The 23,509-nt window shown below is 37.2% G+C and overlaps 1 protein-coding gene across 2 annotated transcripts in view; it reads left to right on the forward strand.

Moving 5' to 3' along the window:
• Positions 1 to 20,290, forward strand: part of PDK1 (pyruvate dehydrogenase kinase 1) — a 34,233-nt gene extending 13,943 nt beyond the window's left edge. The window contains exons 9-11 of one of the 2 annotated variants that reach the window (XM_045480210.1): positions 10,465 to 10,575; positions 14,827 to 14,940; positions 17,670 to 20,290. In XM_045480210.1, coding sequence (XP_045336166.1) covers positions 10,465 to 10,575; positions 14,827 to 14,940; positions 17,670 to 17,810 — 366 coding nt within the window. In that variant the 3' untranslated portion in view covers positions 17,811 to 20,290. The remainder of the gene's footprint in view (positions 1 to 10,464; positions 10,576 to 14,826; positions 14,941 to 17,669) is intronic. The other variant, XM_045480211.1, reaches the window with a different exon arrangement.
• The last annotated feature ends 3,219 nt before the right edge of the window (positions 20,291 to 23,509 follow it).

Consider the following 23,509-nt stretch of genomic DNA (forward strand, 5'->3'; position numbering starts at 1 on the left):
GAATCTGAAACAGGCTCCAGGCTCTGAGCTGTCAGCACAGAGCCCGATGTGGGGCTCGAACCCACACACCGCGAGATCATGACCTGAGCTGAAGTCGGACGCTTAACCGACTGAGCCACCCAGGCGCCCCTACTTTGATAAAATATTTGAGTGTTCGCAGTGTTACATAGATAGCATATAACTTTTCATTTTTAAGTAACATTTTTCAATCTACTTTTATATCATTTCATTTGATTCTCGTAACGGCTCTTTAACATAGGAGCACAGGTAATTTTATTGTCAATTTTACAGGTGAGGAAACTAAGACACAGTGATTAGCTCATAATTAATTACCCAACTAATAAATGTAACAGGACATGAAGTCAGGCTCTCTGACCCCAGAGAGCCTTCTTTATAGATAGTTTAGTTTCTTAGAGTGTGAATATGCTCTTTTTTAAATAATCCTTTTAAATTTTGTTTTAAAGTAATAAATGCAAAGAGTATAAAAATCAAATATATTAGTTCCTGGCCATTTGTGGGCCACTACTCAGAGATAATCTTTTAGTTATTTTTTCTGGGATTTATTGATGTATTTTTAGTAGTAGTCTGATATCGCTATTTCTGAAATTTAAAAATTTGCAACAGCAAATACTAGCTTTCTGTTATGAAAGCTTAGGAATTAGCTCTTGTAGAGCACCTCCCCTCCCCAACACAGCCTTAGTTGCTATTTTCCCAGTTTTAAGTTCATACATGAAATTCTGGATTGAAAATAATCATCTTGAAGAATTTTGAAGGCATCTACTGTTACTTTTTTAAAAAGTGTATAATTCAGTGGTTTTTAGAATACAAAGTTGTGCTACCATACCACTAATTTCAGAACATTTTCATCACTCCCAAGAAAAACCTCAGTACCCATTAGCAGTCACTCCCCAACTTCTCCTACTCCCCAGTCTTTGGCAGCCACTAATCTACTTTCTGTAAATGGACTTCCGCCACTTACTGTAATGTTATAGCATGTATTAGTTCTTCATTCCTTTTTGTGGTTGAATAATACTGTTAGTATTTTGTTTATCCATTCATCAAGTTGATGGACATCTGGGTTTGTGTTGTGAGAAGACTTTGATAACTCATTCAATCTCTTTATTTATTATCAGTCTATTCAGATTCTGTATTTCTTCCTAAAGTAGTTTCGGTACTTTAGGCCTTTCTAAGAATTTGTCCATTTCACCTAGGTTGTTTAATTTGTTGGCATAGAATTATTCATAGTATTTCCTCATAATCCTTTTTATTTTTGTAGGATTGGTAGTAATGTCCCCACTTTCATTCTTGACTTCATCAATTTGAGTTTTTCTTGGTCAGTCTTGCTAAAAGCTTGTCAATTTTGTTAATCTTTCCAAAAAAAACTTTTGTTGAGTTTTTGCCATTGTTTTTCTATTCTTTATTTCATTAATTTCTACTCTCATGTTTGTTATTTCTTTCTTTTCCTTGCTTTTGAGTTATTTTGCTTTTTTTTAGTTCTTTTTTGTTTTGTTTTGTGTTTGCTTTTTTTTAATTTCTTAAGGTGGATTTTAGGTTATTGATTTGAGACCTTTTATAGCTATACATTTTCCTCTAAGTACTGCTTTCTTTCTATCCCATAAGTTTTTTGTTTTATTTTATTTTTTTAACATTTATTCATTTTTGAAAGGCAGAGAGAGAGAGAGCACGAGCAGGGGAGGGGTGCAGAGAGAAAGGGAGACACAGTATCTGAAGCAGGCTCCAGGCTCTGAGCTGTCAGCACAGAGCCTGACCTAGGGCTCAAACTCACAAACTGTGAGATCATGACCTGAGCTGAAGTCAGATGGCTTAACCAACTAGCCACCCAGGCTCCCCGTATCCCATAAGTTTTTTTATGGTGTGTTTTCATTTTTATTCATCTCACAGTATTTTCTAATTTCTCTTGTGATTTCTTCTTTGACCCATTGTTTCTTTAGGAGTATGTTGTTTAATTTATATATATTTGTTAATTCCTACATTTTGTTCTGTTATTGACATCTAATTTCATTCCATTGTGGTTAGAAATACAGTTTGTATGATTTCAGTCCTTTAACATTTATTGAGACTTGTTTTATGGCTAACATATTGTCTATCCTGGGAAGTGTTTCATGTGTACTTTTGAGAAAATGTGTATTCTGCTATTGTTGTATAGAGTGTTCTATAGATAGTTGTTAGGCCTAATTGGTTTATAATGTTACTCAAATCTTCTATTTTCTTGTTGATCCGCTATCTAGTTGTCATATCTGTTATTGAAAGTGGGGTATTAAAGTCTCCAACTACTATGGTTGACTTGTCTATTTCTCCTTTCAATTCTGTCAGTTTTTGCTTTATGCATTTTGGAGCTCTGAGGTTCAGTGTATATATGTTTATGATTTTATATCTTCTTGATATATTCATCTTTTATCATTGTAAAATGTCCATCTTGGTCTCTGATAATAATTTTTGTCTTAAAGTGTATTTTTATCTGATATTAGTATAACCACTCCAGCTTTCTTTTGGTTTCTGTTTCCGTAGCGTATCTTTTTCCAAGATTTTCCTTTTAGCCTATTTGTGTCTTTGAATCTAAAGTGTGTCTCTTCTAGACAACATATGGTTAGATTATGCTTTTTTTTTAATCCAGCCAGCCAGTGTTCATCTTTTAATTGGAGTGTTCAAGTCAGTTACATTTAACATAATTATTATTAATATAGAATTTATGTTTGCCATTTTGTCATTTGTTTTGTATATATCTTATGTCTCTTTGATTTTTTATTTCTGTATTACTGATGCCTTTTTTTGTTCAAATGATACTTTCTGGTGTACCATTTTAATTTCCTTCTTATTTCTTTTTATATTTCTTTGAGTTATTTTCTTGGTGTTGTCCCAGGATTACAATTAATATAGTGATTTATTTATAACAATTCAGATTCAATTCAGATTAATACCAACTTAATTTCAATAGTATAGACATACTTTGTTCCTGTATAGGTCCATTCCTTCCCCCTCCCCATCCTCTGTACTGTTATTGTCATAAAACATACATTTTTATACATTGTGTGTTCATCTACAGAGATTTATAATTATTCCTTTCTGAAATTGTCTTTTAAATAAGGTAGGAGAAAACAGTTACATGCAAAAAATACACACATACTGTCTTTTATATTTACCTATGTAATTCTTTTTCCTGGTGCTCTTTATTTCTTCATGTGGATTTTAGTTATTGTCTAATGTTCTTTCATTTCAGGCTAAAGGAATCTCTTTAGTATTTCTTTATAGAGCAGGTCTACCAGTGATGAATTCTCTCAGTTTTTGCTTACTTGAGAATGTCTTAATTTCTCTTTCATTTTTGAAGAACAGTTTAGCTAAATATAGGATTTTTTGGTTAATACTTTTTTTTCAGCACTTTAAATATGTTAATCCTACTGCCTCTGGTCTCCCCAGTTTCTGATGAGAAATCAGTTGTTAATCTTTTTAGAATCTTTTATATGTGATGAATCACTTCTCTTGCTGCTTTCAAGATTCTTCTTGGTTTTTGACAGTTTTATTATGATTTATCCAGGTATGGATCTATTTGAGTTCATTATACTTGGCATTTCATGAACATCATCTTTTTTTTTTTTTTTTTAAGTTTATTTACTTTCAGAGAGTGAGAGAGCAAAAGCATGAATGGGTAGGGACAGAGAGAGAAGGAGAGAGAGAATCCCAAGCAAGCTCCATGTTGACAGTGCAGAGCCTGTTGTGGGGCTCGATCCCACAAACCATGAGACCATGACCTGAGCCAAAATCAAGAGTTGGACGCTCAACCGACTGAGCCACCCAGGCACCTTGATGAAAATCATCATTTTAATCAAAATTGGGAAGTATTTTGCCTTCATTTCTTAAGATGTTCTTTCTGCCCCCTCTTCCATCTCCTCTTCTGCTGGGATTTCCGGTACATCTTGGTACACTTGATAGGGTCACACAGGTCTCGGGTCTCTGACACATTTTTTTTTTCTTCTTCTTTTTTTTTTTTTTCATTTTTCTTTATTTTTTTTCTTTCTGTTTCTCAGACTGGATAATTTCAATTGAGTTATCTTCACTATCACTGATTCTTTTTTCCACATGTTCAAATCTGCTATTGAGCTCTTGTGAATTTTTCTTTTCAGTTATAATATACTTCTCAACTCTTGAATTTCAGTTTGGTTCTCTTATATAATTTATATATATTTTTTATTGCTGTTCTCTATTTGGGGAGATGTCATCCTCTAACTTCAGTACTTTTAAAATGGTTTCCTTTAGTTCTTTCAAAATATTTAAAATAGCTGACTTAAAGTCATTAGTTTCCTCAGATATAGTGTCTCTTGATTCCGTTTTTTCCCCTGTGCATGGGCCATACATTTTCTTTGCATCTCTTGTAATTTCTATTGAAAATTAGACATTCAAAATAACATAATGTGACAACTCTGAAGATCACATACTTACCCTCTCCCAAAGATTGGTTGTTTTGTTTGTTTAGTGACTGTTTAAACTATTTCTGTAAAGTCTTTATTCTGTAATGTGTATGGCCACATATACTTGGTTAGCTTAGTGATCAACTTATGATTGGACTGAGAGTTCCTTAAATACCTGCTGTCTTCCAGTCTTTGTAAAGGGGCTCCGTGTGTATATTGGGGCACGCTTTTCGACACTCAACCCAGCAGTTGACAACTTCAAATTAACCTTTAGGTCCTGCTTATACAGAACCTCAAGGTTAGTCAGAGATGAAACCTTTCCTGAACGTGAACATAGCCCTGCACATAAGCATGACCTTCTAGATTCCCAGGATATCCCTGAGCTTTTGTAAGCCCCTAAAGACATCTCATTCCCTAGCTTTTCCTGTTAAGGTTTTTAGTTAATTTATTGTTTGCCTTAACTGTTGTACACTGCTTTAGGCAAACTTCAGGTTAATCAGTTACCTCTAATTGTTTTTGACATATTTCTGAGGATCAGGGGTGGGTGTATACAAGACATTTTGCACTGGGGAGCTCAAAATCAGGCCAAAGAAAGATAGCCTTCCCAGTGGCTGCCAGGATGCCAGTTTCACTCTGATTGCATGTTATTGATGGGAGTGGAGATGGGGGTGGGAATAAGCCAAGTTAAAACACCACAGAGTCCACTGGTTTTGTTTTGCCTAAGTGTTCCCTAAATTGCTGCAAACCTTTGGTTAATTTCTGGAGTTCTGAACAAATTTGATTCTGACAGTATTTGCCTTTTTCTTGGTGCTTTCATGGATGAGAGACTCCTTTTTCTACAATTTTTGCTGATGTCCCTCTTGCTATTCTTTTTGAGAAGACTTTTGCTTATTCCATTTCCTGTTCCTTCATACAGGCCCAGTTTTAGATGTCAGGCTTTATTGTTTTGTTTGTTTTAACTGAAGCTTTTAAGATCTTTTCTTCAGCTCTGTTCTGAAATTTCATAATGATGTGACTTGGTGTGGGTTTTTTCTTACTCATTGGTCCGGGCCCTTAGAATTTCCATTGTGTCCTTGGCACTTTCTTCCCTACTGCTTCACTTTTTGATAGTCTTATTTGGAGGGTGCTGATCTTCATGAATTGATCTCTGATTTTCCTTATCCTTTTCTCCTACTTTTTATCTCTTTAAACTTTTCATTCTACTCTGTGAGATGTCCTTGACTTTGAATTTCCAACTCTTGTATTGAATTTTCATTTCCATGATCTTATTGTGAATTTCCAGGAACTCTTTATTTTTTATTATTCCTTTTTTAGAGCATTCTGTTTCAGTTTTATCTTCTATTATCACTCTGAGGGTAGTAATAATAGCTGTATTTTTTTAAAAAATTAGTATGCTGGGCACCTGGGTGGCTCAGTCACTTGAGTGTCCAACTTCGGCTCAGGTCATGATCTCGCTATTCATGGGTTTGAGCCCTGCATCGGGCTCTATGCTGACAGCTCAGAGCCTGGAGCCTGATTTGGTGTCTCCCTCTTTCTCTGCTCCTACCCCACTCGTGCTCTGTCTCTGTCTCTCTTTCAAAAATAAATAAATGTTAAAAAAAATTTTTTTAATTAGTATACCTTAACTCTCTACACTTTTCCCTCTGAATTTCTTTTTTGTTTATCTCTCTTGGCTGTTCATTTAAAAAGAGTGAGACACAAATAAATATATGGCAAATACCATCTGTGTGCTAAAAATGTAATGGGAATGCATCACTTTTTTTCAGCCCAGATGCTAAAGTATGTCTATTTTTTGGTTGTGTGTCAGCTATTTGCTCATTAAGGTTTACTTGATTCAAAGTAAGTCCCACATGTCTTCTGCTTTGGGGCCTCAGTTGTGCTACAGTATTGTCTTTCTCATACCTTTTTCTGTTTCTCTTTCATGTGTTTTTACATGTTGGTCTGTAGCTGTTTTCTTTCACTTGTGGTCATCCATCACAGCATAGATCAAGATTCACTGAGGTCTTAGACACTTAGCAGAGATTTGTCCTGTGCTGGTGGACAGGCTCTGTTTGGGGAATCTGTCTCTTTGGTGTAAAGAAAGCTTTATAATGACCTGGCAGTTCCATTCCTAGGTATATACGCCAAAGGACTGAGAACAGATATTCAAGCTAAAACTTATACAAGAAGGTTCATAGCAGTATTATTCATAATAGCCAAAAACTGGAAATGGCCCAGATGTTCATCAACTAAAAAACAGATCAACAAAATGTGATATAGCCACATAATGGAATATTATTGGGCCATAAAAGGAATGAAGTATTGGTATCTGCTACAACATGGCTGCTACAACACTGGAAAGATGACACTAAGTAAAAGAAACCAATCACAAAAAACACATACAATTCTATATATGTGAAATGTCCAAAGTGGGCAAATGTATAAAGACAAGAAATAGACTAGTGTTTTCTTAGGAGTGTGATCAGTAAAGAGTCCAGGATTTCTTTTTGAAGTAATGAAAATAATCTAAAATTTGTGGTGATGGTTGTACATATCTGTGACTGTATTAAAAACCATTCAGCTTTTACATTTTACATAGGTGAATTTTATGGCATGTGAATTATTTCAGTAAACTTGTTTTTTAAAAAAAGAAAGAAAGGCTCATAAGGGTCTTGAACAGACTGTTCTAGAGGTCTCTAAAAACTCTACCCATATTAGGCATAGTCACATGACTGCACCTGCTCCTGTTATCTCTACTCCTAGTAAATGTTTGCTTTAATTTTCTTCAGTAGAGTTTTCATCCCTATCACTAATACTAGATTTTCAGGCTCAAGGTCTGCTTTTAACATATTTATACAGGTATGTAGAGAGAAAAATAATGCTGAATGATATGTATTAAAAAGTCAACAGGATGGCTTAAAGTTGAGTTTTTATGTAGTCTTTTTTTTTTTTTTAATGCTTATTTATTTATTTTGAGAGAGAGAGAGAGAGAGCAGGGGAGGGGCAGAGAGAGAGAGAGAGAATCCCAGGCAGGCTCTGCGCTATCATTGCAGAGGCCGGTGTGTGACTCAGTCTCATGAACTGAGCCAAAATTAAGAGGCGGGTTCCTGAGTGAGCCCCCCAGGTGCCCCTATATGGTCTTTATCTCATTCTTTTAGCTTATTCAAATTTTTGACATTTTTCACCTTTTTTCCTCTCTGCTAAGAATCCTGTGAGACAATTGTTTTTTTCCAGCATTTGAATGGAGCTGCTCTTTCAGATTTGATGTTTATGCTGTATTCAGAAATAACATAAATGCGGGGCGCCTGGGTGGCTCAGTCAGTTAAGCGGCCGACTTCGGCTCCGGTCATGATCTCACAGTCTGTGAGTTCAAGCCCCGCGTCGGGCTCTGTGCTGACAGCTCAGAGCCTGAAGCCTGTTTCAGATTCTGTGTCTCCCTCTTGCTGACCCTCCCCTGTTCATGCTCTGTCTCTCTCTGTCTCAAAAATAAATAAAAACGTTAAAAAAAATTGAAAAAAAAAAAAAAAAAGAAATAACATAAATGTTACAGCCACATCTTTTAAATTAAAATGTAAATGTCTTGGTTCATACCCTGTTGGTGATTTTACAAACTTGACATTGATAAGCTCTTGAGTAAGAAACTTCAGGAGCTCTGGGTGAGTTTAGGGTTAATAAATCTCTTTCCTTTAGAGCTGTCATCAAGTTAGTAGTGGTTCATTTCCCTTGGACCTGAAATTCACGTGAATTAGCCCAGGGAGGCCAGTGTTATTGGAAACAGGAAGTTAGGGATAGTAACTCTTGGTTAGATGACATTGAGAAGTGGTGATTTCACACACTAAAGAGAAAACTTTAAACATAATTGCCAGACTTCTCTTTCTAAGCCTTTTTGTTGACGTTACTCTACACCATGATCTCTTTCATAATCTCTTGATATTTCCTTTATGTAGGTTTGTTCCCATGATTCTAGATTTTTTTTCTTCAAATTATCTTAATCAGAAAATTTTTAATTTTCACATCTTTCTCAATATATTTGTTGTCAGTCTTCCATTCTCAAATATGTACTGACCAACCGTCTGTCCTTCTCTACTATTAATCCCTCCTTCCCTTTTTCCACAGAACTCAAATACTCTGGTGTAATATCATTTGGTACAATTCTCTTGGAAACTCTTTTGACCACTTTAAAAATCTGCTGGTTCCAGTTTATTATGTTTTTGGCTGCAAAACAAAAAGGGGTTACCTTTCTCAGTTTTTAACTACATTCCTATGGCTTAATTTACCCCCTTCACCTCTAATAAGATGACACTTCTCAAAGTCACCTCTGTCCTTTATGCTCAGCTCTCTGCTTTTCTAATACTGGCCTCTGGCTAGAAATCACTTCTTGTTTCCTACAAGATTGCTATAATCTGTCTGGCCAAAGGTTAAGGAAAACCAGGAAGTATTTATTGAAGTCTACCTTTTAATCGTAATATCTATTCTAATATATTTAGTTAATATTTATGGAACACCCACGCTTCTTAGTCATGTTACCAGCAAACGTGCAGCAGAGCATTAAAGAATGAATAATTAACAAATTGATGGATCTCAGAAAATACTCAGAGCTCTTTATTAATCTTACTAAAATAAATCTCATCACTGGGCTTTGAATTCAAAGCCAAGAACAATTTCAAGCATGTGTACATACAGGTTCTGATTAAAGTCTTTATATATTTTTGCCTTATATTGTAATTTTCTAATTGTAGATATATCAAAGGCAAGCCATCAAATGGTATTTCAAAGCAGATTTTTATTTTAAAAATTAAAATATCTATGTAACTTTTATTATGAAAGTAGTATATATACATACTGTAAAGATATTTAAAGATCATATAAAAACTCAACTATAAGCCGTCTAGCCTGTTGACTTTTTTTTTAATAACGTGCTTTTAAACTTACTTGTGACCAAGTCTTTACTTTTATTTTTTTTACTTTTTTTAAGTATCTCTGCACCCAGCATGGGGCTCCAACTCACCACCCTGAGATCAAGAGTCAGGATGCTTTACCAACTAAGCCAGCCAGACATCCCTAGCCCTAGTGACTTTTTAACCATTCAGCACTATTTATCTGTCTGTCTATTCATTTGTTCATTCATTCATATACACACATATGTTAAAGCATATTTGTTTATGACAACTGTATAATGTCATAGATAGTAAAATCAATTTAGATTTTGTGACAAAAGAAAATAACTGTAATAGATGAGAATGTAAACTATAAATAGGAAATAAGACCATGTTAACTATGAAGGAAACAGAATGAAATAGTCTGTAAATAAATTACTAAATTCCACCTACCATATGATTTGAGTTGAGAAATGACATTAGAACAATATAAAGACCAGTATACTTTAAAAACTCAGCAGAAAGCTGTCTGGGGTTCTGTGCAGCTGAACAATGTCTTGTGGGCCTCTTTCATGTCAGTATATACAGTTCTACATTATATGTAATGGCTCAATAGTATTCTATTTTAGAATGTGCATTAGTTTACTTAAATAGTCCTCTATTAAGATTGTAATCCACTTAGCGGAGCCTTCGATAGCTCAGTTGGTAGAGCGGAGGACTGTAGATTGTAATCCACTTTTAGCTATTCTACATAGTGCTGTGATGGATATCCTCATACATACTTTGCATACTTCTAGGGAAAGCACTGTTGGGTCAAAGTGTACATGCATTTTGAATCTGATTGTCAAACCACCCACCAGAAAGGATTAACAAATTTATTGTTACATCCAAGATAGACTTAGTTTATGCCCCATTCTGTTCCCACTGTACTGTTTGTGTGTGACTTGAGTAAATATACAGAGCCACAGCATTGACTCTGTATTGTGATGGAGTTTGTTATGTGTTAGAATTGTCCATACTGGAGGAGCTGTATGAAGTCTGCCAGTGAGGAAACTGCTTACACTCGTAACTTGGATTGCATGGTACTCGTTTTTTAAAAGCAGTATTCTCTAGCCAGCAGTTGTGTGTTGGTGTTTTGCTGTTTATGGGACTTGGTCATAGGGCATGATCCTTTCTCACCGTAGATGAGTGACCGAGGAGGTGGTGTTCCTTTGAGGAAAATTGACAGACTCTTCAACTACATGTACTCAACTGCACCCCGGCCTCGTGTTGAGACATCTCGAGCAGTGCCCCTGGTATGTGATCAAGAAATAGTGAAGTACAAAAAAGAAAAAGAAAAGAAAGAATGAAGTGTGTTTTTGTGAATTGCCAAAAAAATAAAATAAGTACCAAATAAATTACCAAATAAATCAGGTAAGCACTTGTGTAGGGTACCCCTAAGGAAGAAAGGAAGCTAATAGAAAAACACTTTCCTCTAAATTTAAACAGCCTTTGGCTGGTTTCTTCTTTTTTTTTTTTAATTTTTTTTTTAATTTTTTTTTAACATTTATTTATTTTTGAGACAGAGAGAGACAGAGCATGAACGGGGGAGGGGCAGAGAGAGAGGGAGACACAGAATCGGAAGCCGGCTCCGGGCCGTCAGCCCAGAGCCCGACGCGGGGCTCGAACCCACAGACCGTGAGATCGTGACCTGAGCTGAAGTCGGACGCTCAACCGACTGAGCCACCCAGGCGCCCCTGGTTTCTTCTTTTGATTGAAAAGAGCACAAGACATGGGGCGCCTGGGTGGTTTGGTCAGTTGAGCGTCTGACTTCGGCTCAGGTCATGATCTCACAGTTCGTGAGTTCGAGCCCGACGTCAGGCTTGTGCTGACAGCTCAGAGCCTGGAGACTGCTTCGGATTCTGTGTCTCCCTCTCTCTGTCTGCCCCTCCCCTGCTCACTCTGTGTCTCTTTCTCTCAAAAGTAAATTTTAAAACATTAAAAAAATTTTTTAATTTTTTATTTATTAAAAAAATTTTTTTTAATGTTTATTTATTATTGAGAGACAGAGAGAGACAGAGCATGAGCATGGGGGGGCAGAGAGAGGAGGAGACAGAATCCAAAGCAGGCTTCAGGCTCTGAGCTGTCAGCACAAGCCCAACATGGGGCTCGAACTCACAAACCGCAAGATCATGACCTGAGCTGATTGGACGCTCAGCCAACTGAGCCACCCAGGTGCCCCAAAAAAAATTTTTTTAAGAGAAAAGAGCACAAGACTAAGTATTGTTTTACAGTTCTCGTTGCCTCACTTGATAGTGATCTGTCAGTAGTGTTCATGTGGTTAACCATGTTTTGATACACCATGTCTAATGTGAAGACTAAATTACCAGTTTTACTAGCATTTGGCCAACACTGATTTAATCTTCAGTGTTGATTTCTTTTTCCTCAAGTACTGATAATTAGAAAGAACTCATATTCTAGACTCAAAAAAAAGACTAGAGGCTGATCATCTAATCACCAGCCTGGAAAAGGCTCAAATTATTTTTGTTGTGATGGTAGTTTTTATTGATCTCAGCTACCTATTTTCAGATATAATGTGATCGGCTTTTGAACTGGTTCCATCCTTGTCCTCTAACCCCTAGAAAAGCACTTTGCCAAATCTCTGACCTATAACTCTGGAAGAGCTGTTCTTCTGGGCTTTAAAACTTCTCTGACATATGCATTGGGGTTATGCAGTAACATGATGACATACAGTACCAGATGGATCTATTTTAGGTTCTTTCTAAGAAGTTCCTAGAAGGACTTTATTCTAACAGTTTTACTTGTTACACAGCACAGATGCTGTCATTACAACTGTAATATAGTTCATGTTCTTACCATACTTTTAAAATGATTACTCCAGGGATGTGCTTCTCAAATTGAGATACATGTGCAATCATGTGCCAACAGGCAGACATGGTCAAATAATAAACAGGAGCATCTTCTTAGATTCTTAGCTATACCGCTTTGTAATAACTATTGTAGAATTTTTATGAAGAGTGGCATAGAATACCAGTCCAGACTCTGGATCAAAACTGTCTGATTCCCTTCCCCACTCCACTCTATCCTGGCTGTATAGCTTTGAGAAAATTATTGAACTTTTAATGCTGTAGTTTTCCTAACTTTAAAAATCAAGGGGGCGCCTGGGTGGCGCAGTCGGTTAAGCGTCCAACTTCAGCCAGGTCACGATCTCGCGGTCCGTGAGTTCGAGCCCCGCGTCAGGCTCTGGGCTGATGGCTCAGAGCCTGGAGCCTGTTTCCGATTCTGTGTCTCCCTCTCTCTCTGCCCCTCCCCCGTTCATGCTCTGTCTCTCTCTGTCCCAAAAATAAATAAACGTTGAAAAAAAAAATTAAAAAAAAAAATCAAGTTATTGTGAGGATTGAGTTAATATATGTAGAATTACTTTTAATGGTGCCTGGCATGTAGTAAATGCAGTATAAGTGTTTGTTATTTAGGATGCAACACTTACATGAATTTTTAAGAAAACGAGGTGTGGCGTGGCACAGGCTTCTCTGTACATCGACATAGACTTACCAAGGCTAAGACCACCATTAGGCTCTTACAGAGCTTCCCTCCTTGTGTCACAGCCACTTTGTAAGTAAACCCAGTAAGTCAGCACTGGGACAGCTGGAGAAGTGCTGCTTGACATCCACGGGTGTGACCATCTCGTCTACCTGGTTACTGAGTGCTTCCTCCATGTGGACACCTGGTGGGCATCTGCATGGACAGAATATCTTCACAGTGGAAGCCCGTTCAGAGACAACCATCCACATTTCTCTCTTCCAGACCTTCTTCTCATTAGTTACCCAGTTTTGTTCTAAGTCCCTGACCGGCCAGCCAGCTTCCTTGCCACTGCCTGTGAGTCCCTGTAGTTGCAGAACTCCCAGCTCTGCCTGCTGGTAGGATTCACTTCACGCCCACCTTTCAGGCCTGCCTCTGAGAAGGGTCGTAGCGAAAGGGCAGTCCACTTTGGCTGGTGCTGGCAAACATGTAGGTCGTGGGTGCACCAGGCCCATGGTGTTCTCTTTCCCTGTTAACTGTTTATAGGGGAAGCCCTGTGAGTCCCTGTGTGTGGTTGAGGTAGAGGCAGGTGATCAAGTAGATCAGGTACCACGGGATCCTGAGCCACATGGCTTGTGCAGTTTCCTAGAGGCTATTTCTGGGACCATTTAATGCATCAGTCAGGGTCCCAACCAAGGAACGAAATAGCTCATTCAAATTATAATGCAAGGAAGGCATATTGACAAACAAATTACAGAGCTATGGGCAGGGGTAGTATAGCGATCCAGGGCTGGCAGCATAGAGCTGTTCCCACCCTGAATCGAAGGGAGAAGGAGAAGTTGGCAGAACCCAGAAGAAGAGACAGTAACAGAGCAGCTGCTTACACTCAGTGGTCCAGCCCCAAGGGAAGCAACTCAGCAGGAAGAAAGCAGAGGAATAAATATCCTGACTTGACTCCCCCTGAACTCCTACAGACTTCCCTATTGGCTGGACCCACTGGAAGCAGAGGGCAGGGGGATCCACTGATATAATCCTCCCGGGGCAAGGAGTAATGTGGAGAATGGGTTGTTGATTTGGAGGGATAAACAGAAACTCTGGTTGGAAAAGTCAAGTAATAAATGGTCGAGTTAGGTAAAGCCAGAGCCTGCATTTGTTAATAGCATTCTGATTCCCAAATCCACGTAAACTCTTAACTGAAGTGTTAACATGGAATATCATCGAACATCTGACTTGGTGATAAAAACTGTTTTTACATTTGTCCAAATGTTTTGCTTTGCATTAAAGAATCTGTAGGATTTATTCAGGTAAAGAAGGCCATTCCAGATACTGGGAACAGGATGGACAAAGACACAGAAGTGAAAACTAACATTTGTTTGAGGAACTTAAGAGCAGGAGATTTGGTTCAGCTGGACTGGAAGGTGGGAGGCAGAGACCTGGTCTGATCAGGTCTTGAAAGCTCTTTTTAGAAGCTTGAATTTTATCTCAAGGCAGTGGGTTGGGGATGGCGGGTGGGTAGGGCGTGGTGTTAGCGGTGATGTGCTTTGTAGGTTTTTAAGCGGGGAAGTGACTTGTCAGTGCGTAGGAAAGTGGACCTATTATTGATCTATCCAGGTTCAGAACACAGGCTGGAAATTCATGGTATGAAGTCAAAAGATGTATGTATCTCTGAGGCTGCAACAAAGCTTTTTCTACTCTTGCTCCTAAGAGAAAGAACATGTTTTATGTGATATTGCCGAAAGCAATACCGGGATACTGTAGAGCATGGCAGCGAAGAAAAGCAATGTGCTGTTCTAGATCTACAGGAGTCATTCTACAGAAAAAAGAATGAGTTTTAAATGACCAGCGGGGAGTCATCTAATGTAGTACCCAACTAGGCTTCCGTCTGATCAGTATTAGTAGTTAGGTATTAATGATCTCTTACATGCAGGCTCTGATAGCCATGGGATACTCAGAAGCATTTATTTTAACTAGAAAAGTATTTTACTGTGTGGCTTTCTGAATAGAATTTCATTTTTCTCATCAAACAGGCTGGTTTTGGTTATGGATTGCCCATATCACGTCTTTATGCCCAGTACTTCCAAGGAGACCTAAAGCTATATTCTCTAGAGGGTTATGGGACAGATGCAGTTATCTACATTAAGGTAATAACATAGTCTTTTTGATTTAATAATACTTCTTTTGGTTATGAGAAAAGATGCCAATATGTAGCTTTAATGAAATTTTCTTTTACCTCATTGCTATTAAAATATAAGAATGTGGTTTTTATGTAGGATCTCATCTATATTCACAAATGATCTCTTTGACTATGGGAAAAGACACACTCTAATCTGAAATGATCAGAACTATGGTTGTTAGAAAAAAAGTCAGGTTGAAGTGGGGAATCATATACCACCTCATGCTAGTCAGAGTGGCTAAAATGAACAAATCAGGAGACTATAGATGCTGGAGAGGATGTGGAGAAACGGGAACCCTCTTGCACTGTTGGTGGGAATGCAAACTGATGCAGCCACTCTGGAAAACAGTGTGCAGGTTCCTCAAAAAATTAAAAATAGATCTACTCTATGACCCAGCAACAGCACTGCTAGGAATCTACCCAAGGGATACAGGAGTGCGGATGCATAGAGGCACTTGTACCCCAATGTTTATAGCAGCACTTTCAACAATAACCAAATTATGGAAACAGCCTAAATGTCCATCAGCTGATGAATGGATAAAGAAATTGTGGTTTATATACACAATGGAATATGACTTGGCAATGAAAAAAGAATGAAATCTGGTCTTTTGTAGCAACGTGGATGGAACTGGAGAGTGTTATGCTAAGTGAAATAAGTCATACAGAGAAAGACAGATACCATATGTTTTCAGTCTTATGTGGATCCTGAGAAACTTAACAGAAGGCCATGGGGGAGGGGAAGGAGGAAAAAAAAAGTTAGAGAGGGAGAGAGCCAAACCATAAGAGACTCTTAAAAACTGAGAATAAACTGAGGGTTGATGGGGGGTGGGAGGGAGGGGAAAGTGGATAATGGGCATTGAGGAGGGCACCTGTTGGGATGAGCGCTGGGTGTTGTATGGAAATCAATTTGACAATAAATTTCATATTAAAAAAATGAAGTGGGGAATCATAAAAAGTTATATATCATAGAAGTTTAATTTTAATATAAAACACATGAATGGACATTGATCCACCAATCTTTTTTTGATGTACTGCCATGGTCTTTTCTTTGAATAGGAGTCTGCAGATTCAAGTTTCAGTAGTCTTTCTTGCAGAAGCTATACTTATAATGCATTGTTTTGATTTCTTTAAACAAAGAAACAATCAAGTGCATAATTCTTTCTTATTTATATGTAGTCCCTTACAGATGTCTTCTGACTCGGATTTGATGGCAATTTTTATGTGACTTTCCTTCATAAGTCTTTCCAAAGCATTCATCTTAGTTTTCAAAGAACCTGCCCCAACCCTTATTTTGCATTTTGTTTAAGCAGTACTTGTTTAGTACTTGATTACATTATGTAATTACAATGATAGAAGTGCCTAACAGATTTGGGAACAAGCACAGGTGATTCTTGGTAAGCATATAGCTCACCTTGTGGGAGCACAAGCAGTTAGCTTACTGGCCTGTGATGTTCCATGTGTTTATGCAAAGATCAGCATATTTTACAGGGTTAGAGAGTACTGAGCCCCATCAGCCCACGGGTACCTCATATAGTGACTCAAATTTCTTGGTCTGGCCACTAGATGGCACCTATTTTATAGGAAATGCTGAAGACTGTATATTGGAAAAACTAAATTTATCTGAAAAGGTTAAATTCTTCCAAGATAATAATTTTTTTTTCAAACCAGCTCAATTGTGAGTAACTTTAAAAGGGCGACATGAAGGTAACATTTTTATTAGCAAATGTAACATTTTTGATCTAGCCTACAGAAGAATAAGGGGTTCTGGCAGTTCTGGCATATTTAAAGAGAATGTATAGGTGAAAGGTTTTTAATTCCACTTTGGAAAAAAATAGAAGACAGGAATCTTATAAAATCATTAAGATCAGTGTCAAAGACCTTCCTTACCATTATCGGAAAGAGATTTCCTGTTCAATATTTGCTGCATCTTAATACCTCTGGCTTAACGTTGAATTCCTGCTAAAATATCTTAACTTGAAGAAGATGAGGAAAAACATAGTCTATCTCAGATTCCACTGATTTACAGGAAACTGAAATAGAACAGTGAATTAATGGTGATGGTATGTTGGAAACATGGAATTATGCACAATGCAGAAATCCCATATGCCATAACAAATTGGTGGCTTTAATGGTAGGAGAAGAAACACAGGATCAAACCCAAGGCCAAGAATTTTTCAAGCAAAAGCCAAGACGCCTTAGACATAGTTTTGTATTTATCGAGGATGGCTTTTTAGGATGGCTGCTGAAAAAAATAGTATTTCTTCTAACAAATAATTGAAATAGAGTTCATTAAATGATTGTATAATTATATGTTAAGGTACATATGTCAATTTTTATGCTTTTACACTTAACTGATTTTTTCAGTTAACCAAGGTCTGGGTCGTGTTTTTATAAGAGGCATCTCCTTTCCCTGTGTAAAATTTCAATCCAGCAGCTTCCAGGCTGGCTGGACAATTACTGCAAACAAAACAGTAAAGCAATATGCACACCCAGCAGCGCAATAGACTTAGTAAATAACGCGTTTCAAATATGTACACTGTTTCATAATGTACGTACATGCTATTAATGATTAGTAAAATACGAATCCAATAAAGTACTGTTTAATTCGTAATGACCTTTTTGCCATTGTATATTTTCTCAAATAGTGGATTCTAAAAACAAAGCGCCAGACTTTTTAAGTCTTGCTCTTTCTTTCAGGCTCTGTCAACAGACTCGATAGAAAGACTCCCGGTGTATAACAAAGCTGCCTGGAAGCACTACAACACCAACCACGAGGCTGATGACTGGTGCGTCCCTAGCAGAGAACCAAAAGACATGACAACATTTCGCAGTGCCTAGATCCGTTCGGGACACCTGGAAAATCCAAATGTGGCTTCTGTATTAAATTTGGAAGGGATGATGTTCAGAACCACATTATACCAAATACGTCATGTGTTATTTTCAGAATTAACTATTTGGGTAGAATAGATGGAAAGTGAATTCCATTTATGTCCGTCAAGGCTACTAAAGGATGAAATCGTACCTATTTTACACTTATATTTTCACAGTTAATTGAGCATATTTTTAAACACCTGTAGTTTTGGTCAACTTTTCTCTTTATGGTAGACTTCAGAAGCACGGAAGTCTTTGGGTTTCTACGGAAAGCTGTGTGTGTGTGTGTGTGTGTGTGTGTGTGTGTGTGTGTTTCAAAGAACTTTTCGTTCATGTCTGCTAGAAACATTTTCTTCATAATACTGATGAGCTAGTTAGCCATCCTTCTGTTTTTTGGAGTTGTGCCATCCTTCATTAGTGTGTAATAACAGCTGTAATAAGACAGTCTTCAGATGTACCAGTGACTGACTCTAAGTGAAGCAGAAAACAGTTGCCGTGTTAGTGAACCAGCAGCCACCTTTCAGCCTCTACCTGCACTGTCTTCACTCTGAAGGTGATTTATCATTTTTTAGTTTCATTGCAGGGGATTGTAATAAGTTCCCTGTGAAGCTAAGCCAAGATTGTAGGCAGTCTCCCCTGAATGTGCTTCTTGTGATTAATGCAGGGGGAAATTTTTATACTAAAAACAAAGTAGCAGCTGCTAAAATTCTAGAAAAGAAATTGAGGGCAAAGCAGTGAGTCCCCAAAATTGAACTATAGATTATCGTGATTATCTGGGGGAACTTTTGAGACAGAGAACTTTTCTGGGTTCTACTCCAGACATACAGAATCAGACTGTCTGTGGCTGGAGCCCAGGAATCTCAATCTTTAAAACGCTTCCCAGATGAGTCTGATGCCTCACCCAGTTAGGAAACCACTCTTTTAAAGTGAGTGACCATACCACATTTCCTAAAGTAACAGAGATCTTTAGGTTTTGATTCTCACTTACTGAAAGGTCAGACTTCTAGACTCCAGGAAAAGACCAGCACTCTCAGGCCTGGTGCAATTAAAAGCATAATTAAAAGCTGGAGACAAATTGTGTGAGAACAGTCAAGTAACCAAAGGATCAGAACCATAAATGGACAAGTATTGACAAAGAACATATATTTTATAAGAAATGTTTAGATTCTGTTGTCAGGAAAACTTCAGCTAGGGCTTAGTAACAATTCTTTGCATTCATATGGTAATTTGTAGTTTACCAGTACTTTGCTAGATTATGATAACTCTGTTGGGCCTTAAAACAGTTACAGAGCTGGTGGTATCATCCTTGATTGGAGACTCAGAGGGTGGGCCAAAGTTGCACAGAATGGGAGGCAGGGCCTGAGCTCTACCCACTGATCACTGTCAGCCGCCAAGTCTGGGAGACCATGAAGTTAGAGGACCTTGTGAGTCATACCTCATCATGTAAGGTGACAGGGAAATATAGTGAAAATAAATTTAAGGTAAGATTTTAAATGTTTAAAGAACAGCTTTACTACTTAAACGTGGGGAACTTACATTGGGTCGAAACACCTCACTTTCAAAAGGATTAAATTAGTTTAACAATTCTATACACATTTGTAAACTGGAAGGGATGTAATAGGGCAGTTAGTCCAGGATCCTCACTTGAGAGGTGATAGTCCTGAGACTTGCGGTGTGTGGTTTGCCCAGGGGTTCTTAGCTAATTCGACCAAATGTTGGAAAAAGAGATCTTTTACCTAATCTATTGTTCCTTAATTATGGATTTTGTGAAAAGTAATAGGATATGCTAGTGGATGACTTATATTAGTTAAAAGTGGTATAACTTTTTAGCTTTAAATTACACCTTTTTTGTAATGATGAAATATTTTAGAATTCTTTGAATCAAAATACTCTTTCCTAAATAAGACATTTGTACAACTGACATAAACTTGATGTTTTACTTATAAAACACTTTCTCTCCCCCCACCCAAAATTAAAGGAAAAGTGAAATGTTTTCCTTTAGCTTCTTTTTAAGGTATAACAACTTTTTTACCTTGTTATGTGGTAATGGACAAAAGATTACATACAAAAATATTTGGGGGCTAGCATTCGCCTCAATGGTTTCAAATCATTGTGCTCCTTGAAAAGTTTTTAGATTCTTAGGCTGTTTCGTCCACCAGCATTTAATGTGATGCCATGTAGCTATAAAAATATACTGAAGGATAAGCAGTGGATACTAAGTGATTTTTATAATCTGGGCATTTAATGAATGTGCCAACATTTTTTAGGAAGAATCGCAAAAATATCCTCCCTATACTTAAATTACTGGCTGGCTTTAGATGTCTTCATACTTAATAGTGATCACTTTCTTGCACTGAAGTTTTTACATGAAGATGTTTAAGTGGAAGTCTACCATATTGTTTTATAAAATGTTTTGTGTGTGACAATAAACTGAAAACATGAATTAACTCTTATTTTGAAAATTAATTGGGTCAATTTAGGTTTTCAAGATATACTTTTTAAATTAGAATCTCTTCCATCATCAGGTGTTGACGTTCTATAAGCGTTCAAAATGTGGCTAGGTGGCTTACACCCAAGTCTCACTATCTTCAGTAGAGGAGATTTTTGGAACTTGATCTCCAATGTGTATATTCTAATGGAGAAAGCAAAAGGTGGAAGTTTGTGTGGTTTGAGTTATCCTAGATTTTCACTGTCCAAACATCCACAGAAGACTGACTACATTAGTGAAGATCTTCCGTTGTGTGATTTTTGAAAGGTTATATTAATGTGCCCTTTGAATAAGTTTTCACAATGTAAGTAACTGTAGGAAAGGTCTTAATTTAACCAGTATTACCCCCTGTACCAGTTGAAAATTCAGAACTAAATCTAGTCAAAGACAGATTCCTATCTTATTCCTGAATAATGGGATATGACCACAACTTCCCTTTGTTGTTAAATCCAGCAAGTTCTTTTCTTTTTTAATTTGTTTAATGTTTATTTATTTTTGAGACACAGAGCGTGAGCAGGGGGGGGGCAGAGAGAGAGGGAGACACAGAATCCACAGCAGGCTCCAGGCTCTGAGCTGTCAGGGCCTGACGTGGGGCTCGAACTCAAAACTTCGAGATCGTGACCTGAGACAAAGTCGGACGCTTAACAGACTGAGCCACCCAGGTGCCCCAATCCAGCAAGTTCTACAACAAACTCCGCAGGTAAATAACAGGAAACAAACTACTAGTTACTGTCCCTTTGTGGCCTGTGAATGGCTAATCAGAGAGGAAGCCAAAAATCAGCCAACCAGTTTCAGTTATGTCTTCAACTGCTGTGTCATAAATGCAAACTTTTAACAGATGGGTAATCAGGGTTGAGTTAGCTCGTTTGCAATCTTGGCTTTTCCTGAGGGAACTTTTCATCACATGTGATTAACTTCTGGCCCCAGTGGTTAATTTTCTTACAGGCAAGCTCAGTGCTTAAAACAAATTCTATAATGAGGTGTGAAGGATTTTATCCATGTTAAAAAAAACACACCACTGGTTTGCCTAGTTCTGGCATTTTGAAATTACTGCCCTTTTGTTCTGTTTACATGTTTGGAAAGAATTAGACATACTGCACACTTTTTTCTGGAGCCTTCACATTTCTTCAGCAATTGCTAACCATAGGATTTTAACAGGAAAAGACAAGATTGTCAGTTTTGTTTTGTTTTGTTTTTAATTTATAACATGAAATTAACTTGTTTACATACATAAGAACAGTGCTTGTCACTTAGGAAACACAGTATAGGTGTATATTATTATCATTAATCTTAATACTCCTTCCTCCCTGGGGCCAATATTTTACATAGTTATACACAGTCCAACTGTAATTTCTAAAAGTTTTTCAGCAGTGAGTTTGCATTTTAGTGGAGCTTGGAATGCGTTTCTAGGTTTCTTTATTCTGGTACCAGATTGCCAGTTTTTCCTGCAAAACTTTAGGCCTTTTTTCTCATCTTGCAAAAGCTGTTATGTTTACTGGGGAATGGTGACAGCTGTCTTTTACTCTATTAGAGATTTTTGAGCAAAAGTATACAATTTTCATTCCAGGAAGATAAACCCAAGAAACTTCCATTTGACTGTTACATTCACTTAGGAGGTCACTTTTTGAAAGTCAAGAAGTACACTTCCTGCAGTTGTCACATAGGATACTGTCGGAAATTTTCTAGTCTCGAATGGAAGTGTTGACATCTGTTTATAATAAATTTAAAAAGGTGAAAATTTCCTCAAAGAAACCGTTTATGAGGCCAGGACATTTTAAAGTCTAACTCAAATATAAAGGGCCATAGTATTCTTGCCATGGGTTTATACTTTCATGTTCTCCATTATGGGATTCAAAATAGTTACGGAATTACAGTACTATACAAAAATATCTAATTATTTGTCCAAAAAGTTTTAAAAAGCCCATCTGGTTACATAACTGAAATAGAATTGGAGAGAGAAACGGAATGTCATTTATTTTACTATATTACAGTATAAAAATCATCTGATTTGATATGAACTATTTCTTTTCCTTGTTTACTCCCAGTATTTCCAATGCTGCCCAGTACATACTAGGTACTTATAACTGTGTATTCTGTAAATGCATAATGAATAAAGAATTTAACAGGTGCCCTTTCTCAAAATGATACCTCACACATAAAAGAATCTGTACAATAAAACTATAGGTAGTAATCGACACAAGAAATTTGGCAAAAGGAGAAAATACAGAAGAAAAGGAGAAGGTAAAGGAGTAGCAAAACTGCACTACTAAAGTTATGGGTTTAATAGCTTTAGTATAAAGCTAAATATAAAGAAATAAATACACAAACATTGTTCTGGTAGGTGAAGCCTTCCTATTTGTGACAGCAAATAGCTGAAGGCTGTACCTCAAGGGAGCCTCTGTAGGCTGATCAAAAGAGATACGTCCAGAGAAACTACTAGCAAGGACTAAAGAGGGGGGGAAAAAGGCCCAAATGAATACTATTTACATAAAAACAAGAAGATCTAACTACAAATAAGAGATGAAAAATGATTGTTAAGAATACCATTAACTTTATGACAAAAAGTTTGAGTGTAGAAGAAAAATGATTCATCTAAGAGATTTTGGCAATTTAAATCAACCAGTAACTACCAAGGAAATGGAATTAGTAATCCTAACCGCACCTCGCCAAAAGACAAGGTTTACAAGGTGAGTTTTATCAAAATATCAAGAACCTGATAATTCTTATATTAAAGAAACTTTCAGAGAATAGAAAAGAAAGCAAGCCACCTAATCCATTTCATAGAGTTTATAAAATCTCAAAGCTGAACCTGGTCATGCATAGCATGAAAAATTAATGTATACACTAATCTTACTCATGAACATAGAGGAAAATTTTTTCAGTAAAATATGGTTAAAGTGATACAATAGTGTATACAAAATTATATATACCATGAACCAAGTGGGGCACCTCCTAGGAATCCAAAGATGTTTCAACATCTGAAAAACCTGTGTCATTTATACTACAAATTAAAGGATAAAAACCATGTGATTACCTCACTGGAGACAGAAAGTTCAATATTATTTTGTTATTTTGAAGTAGAGGTTAGTCGTAGTTACGATTGCTTCCCTCACTATACAGGTCACTGTTGGATGTTACAATAAACCTTGGATGGTGGTAGCCAGGTGTAAGGCATATC

Source organism: Leopardus geoffroyi, chromosome C1 (assembly GCF_018350155.1).
Source record: "Leopardus geoffroyi isolate Oge1 chromosome C1, O.geoffroyi_Oge1_pat1.0, whole genome shotgun sequence".
Lineage (NCBI taxonomy): Eukaryota > Metazoa > Chordata > Mammalia > Carnivora > Felidae > Leopardus > Leopardus geoffroyi.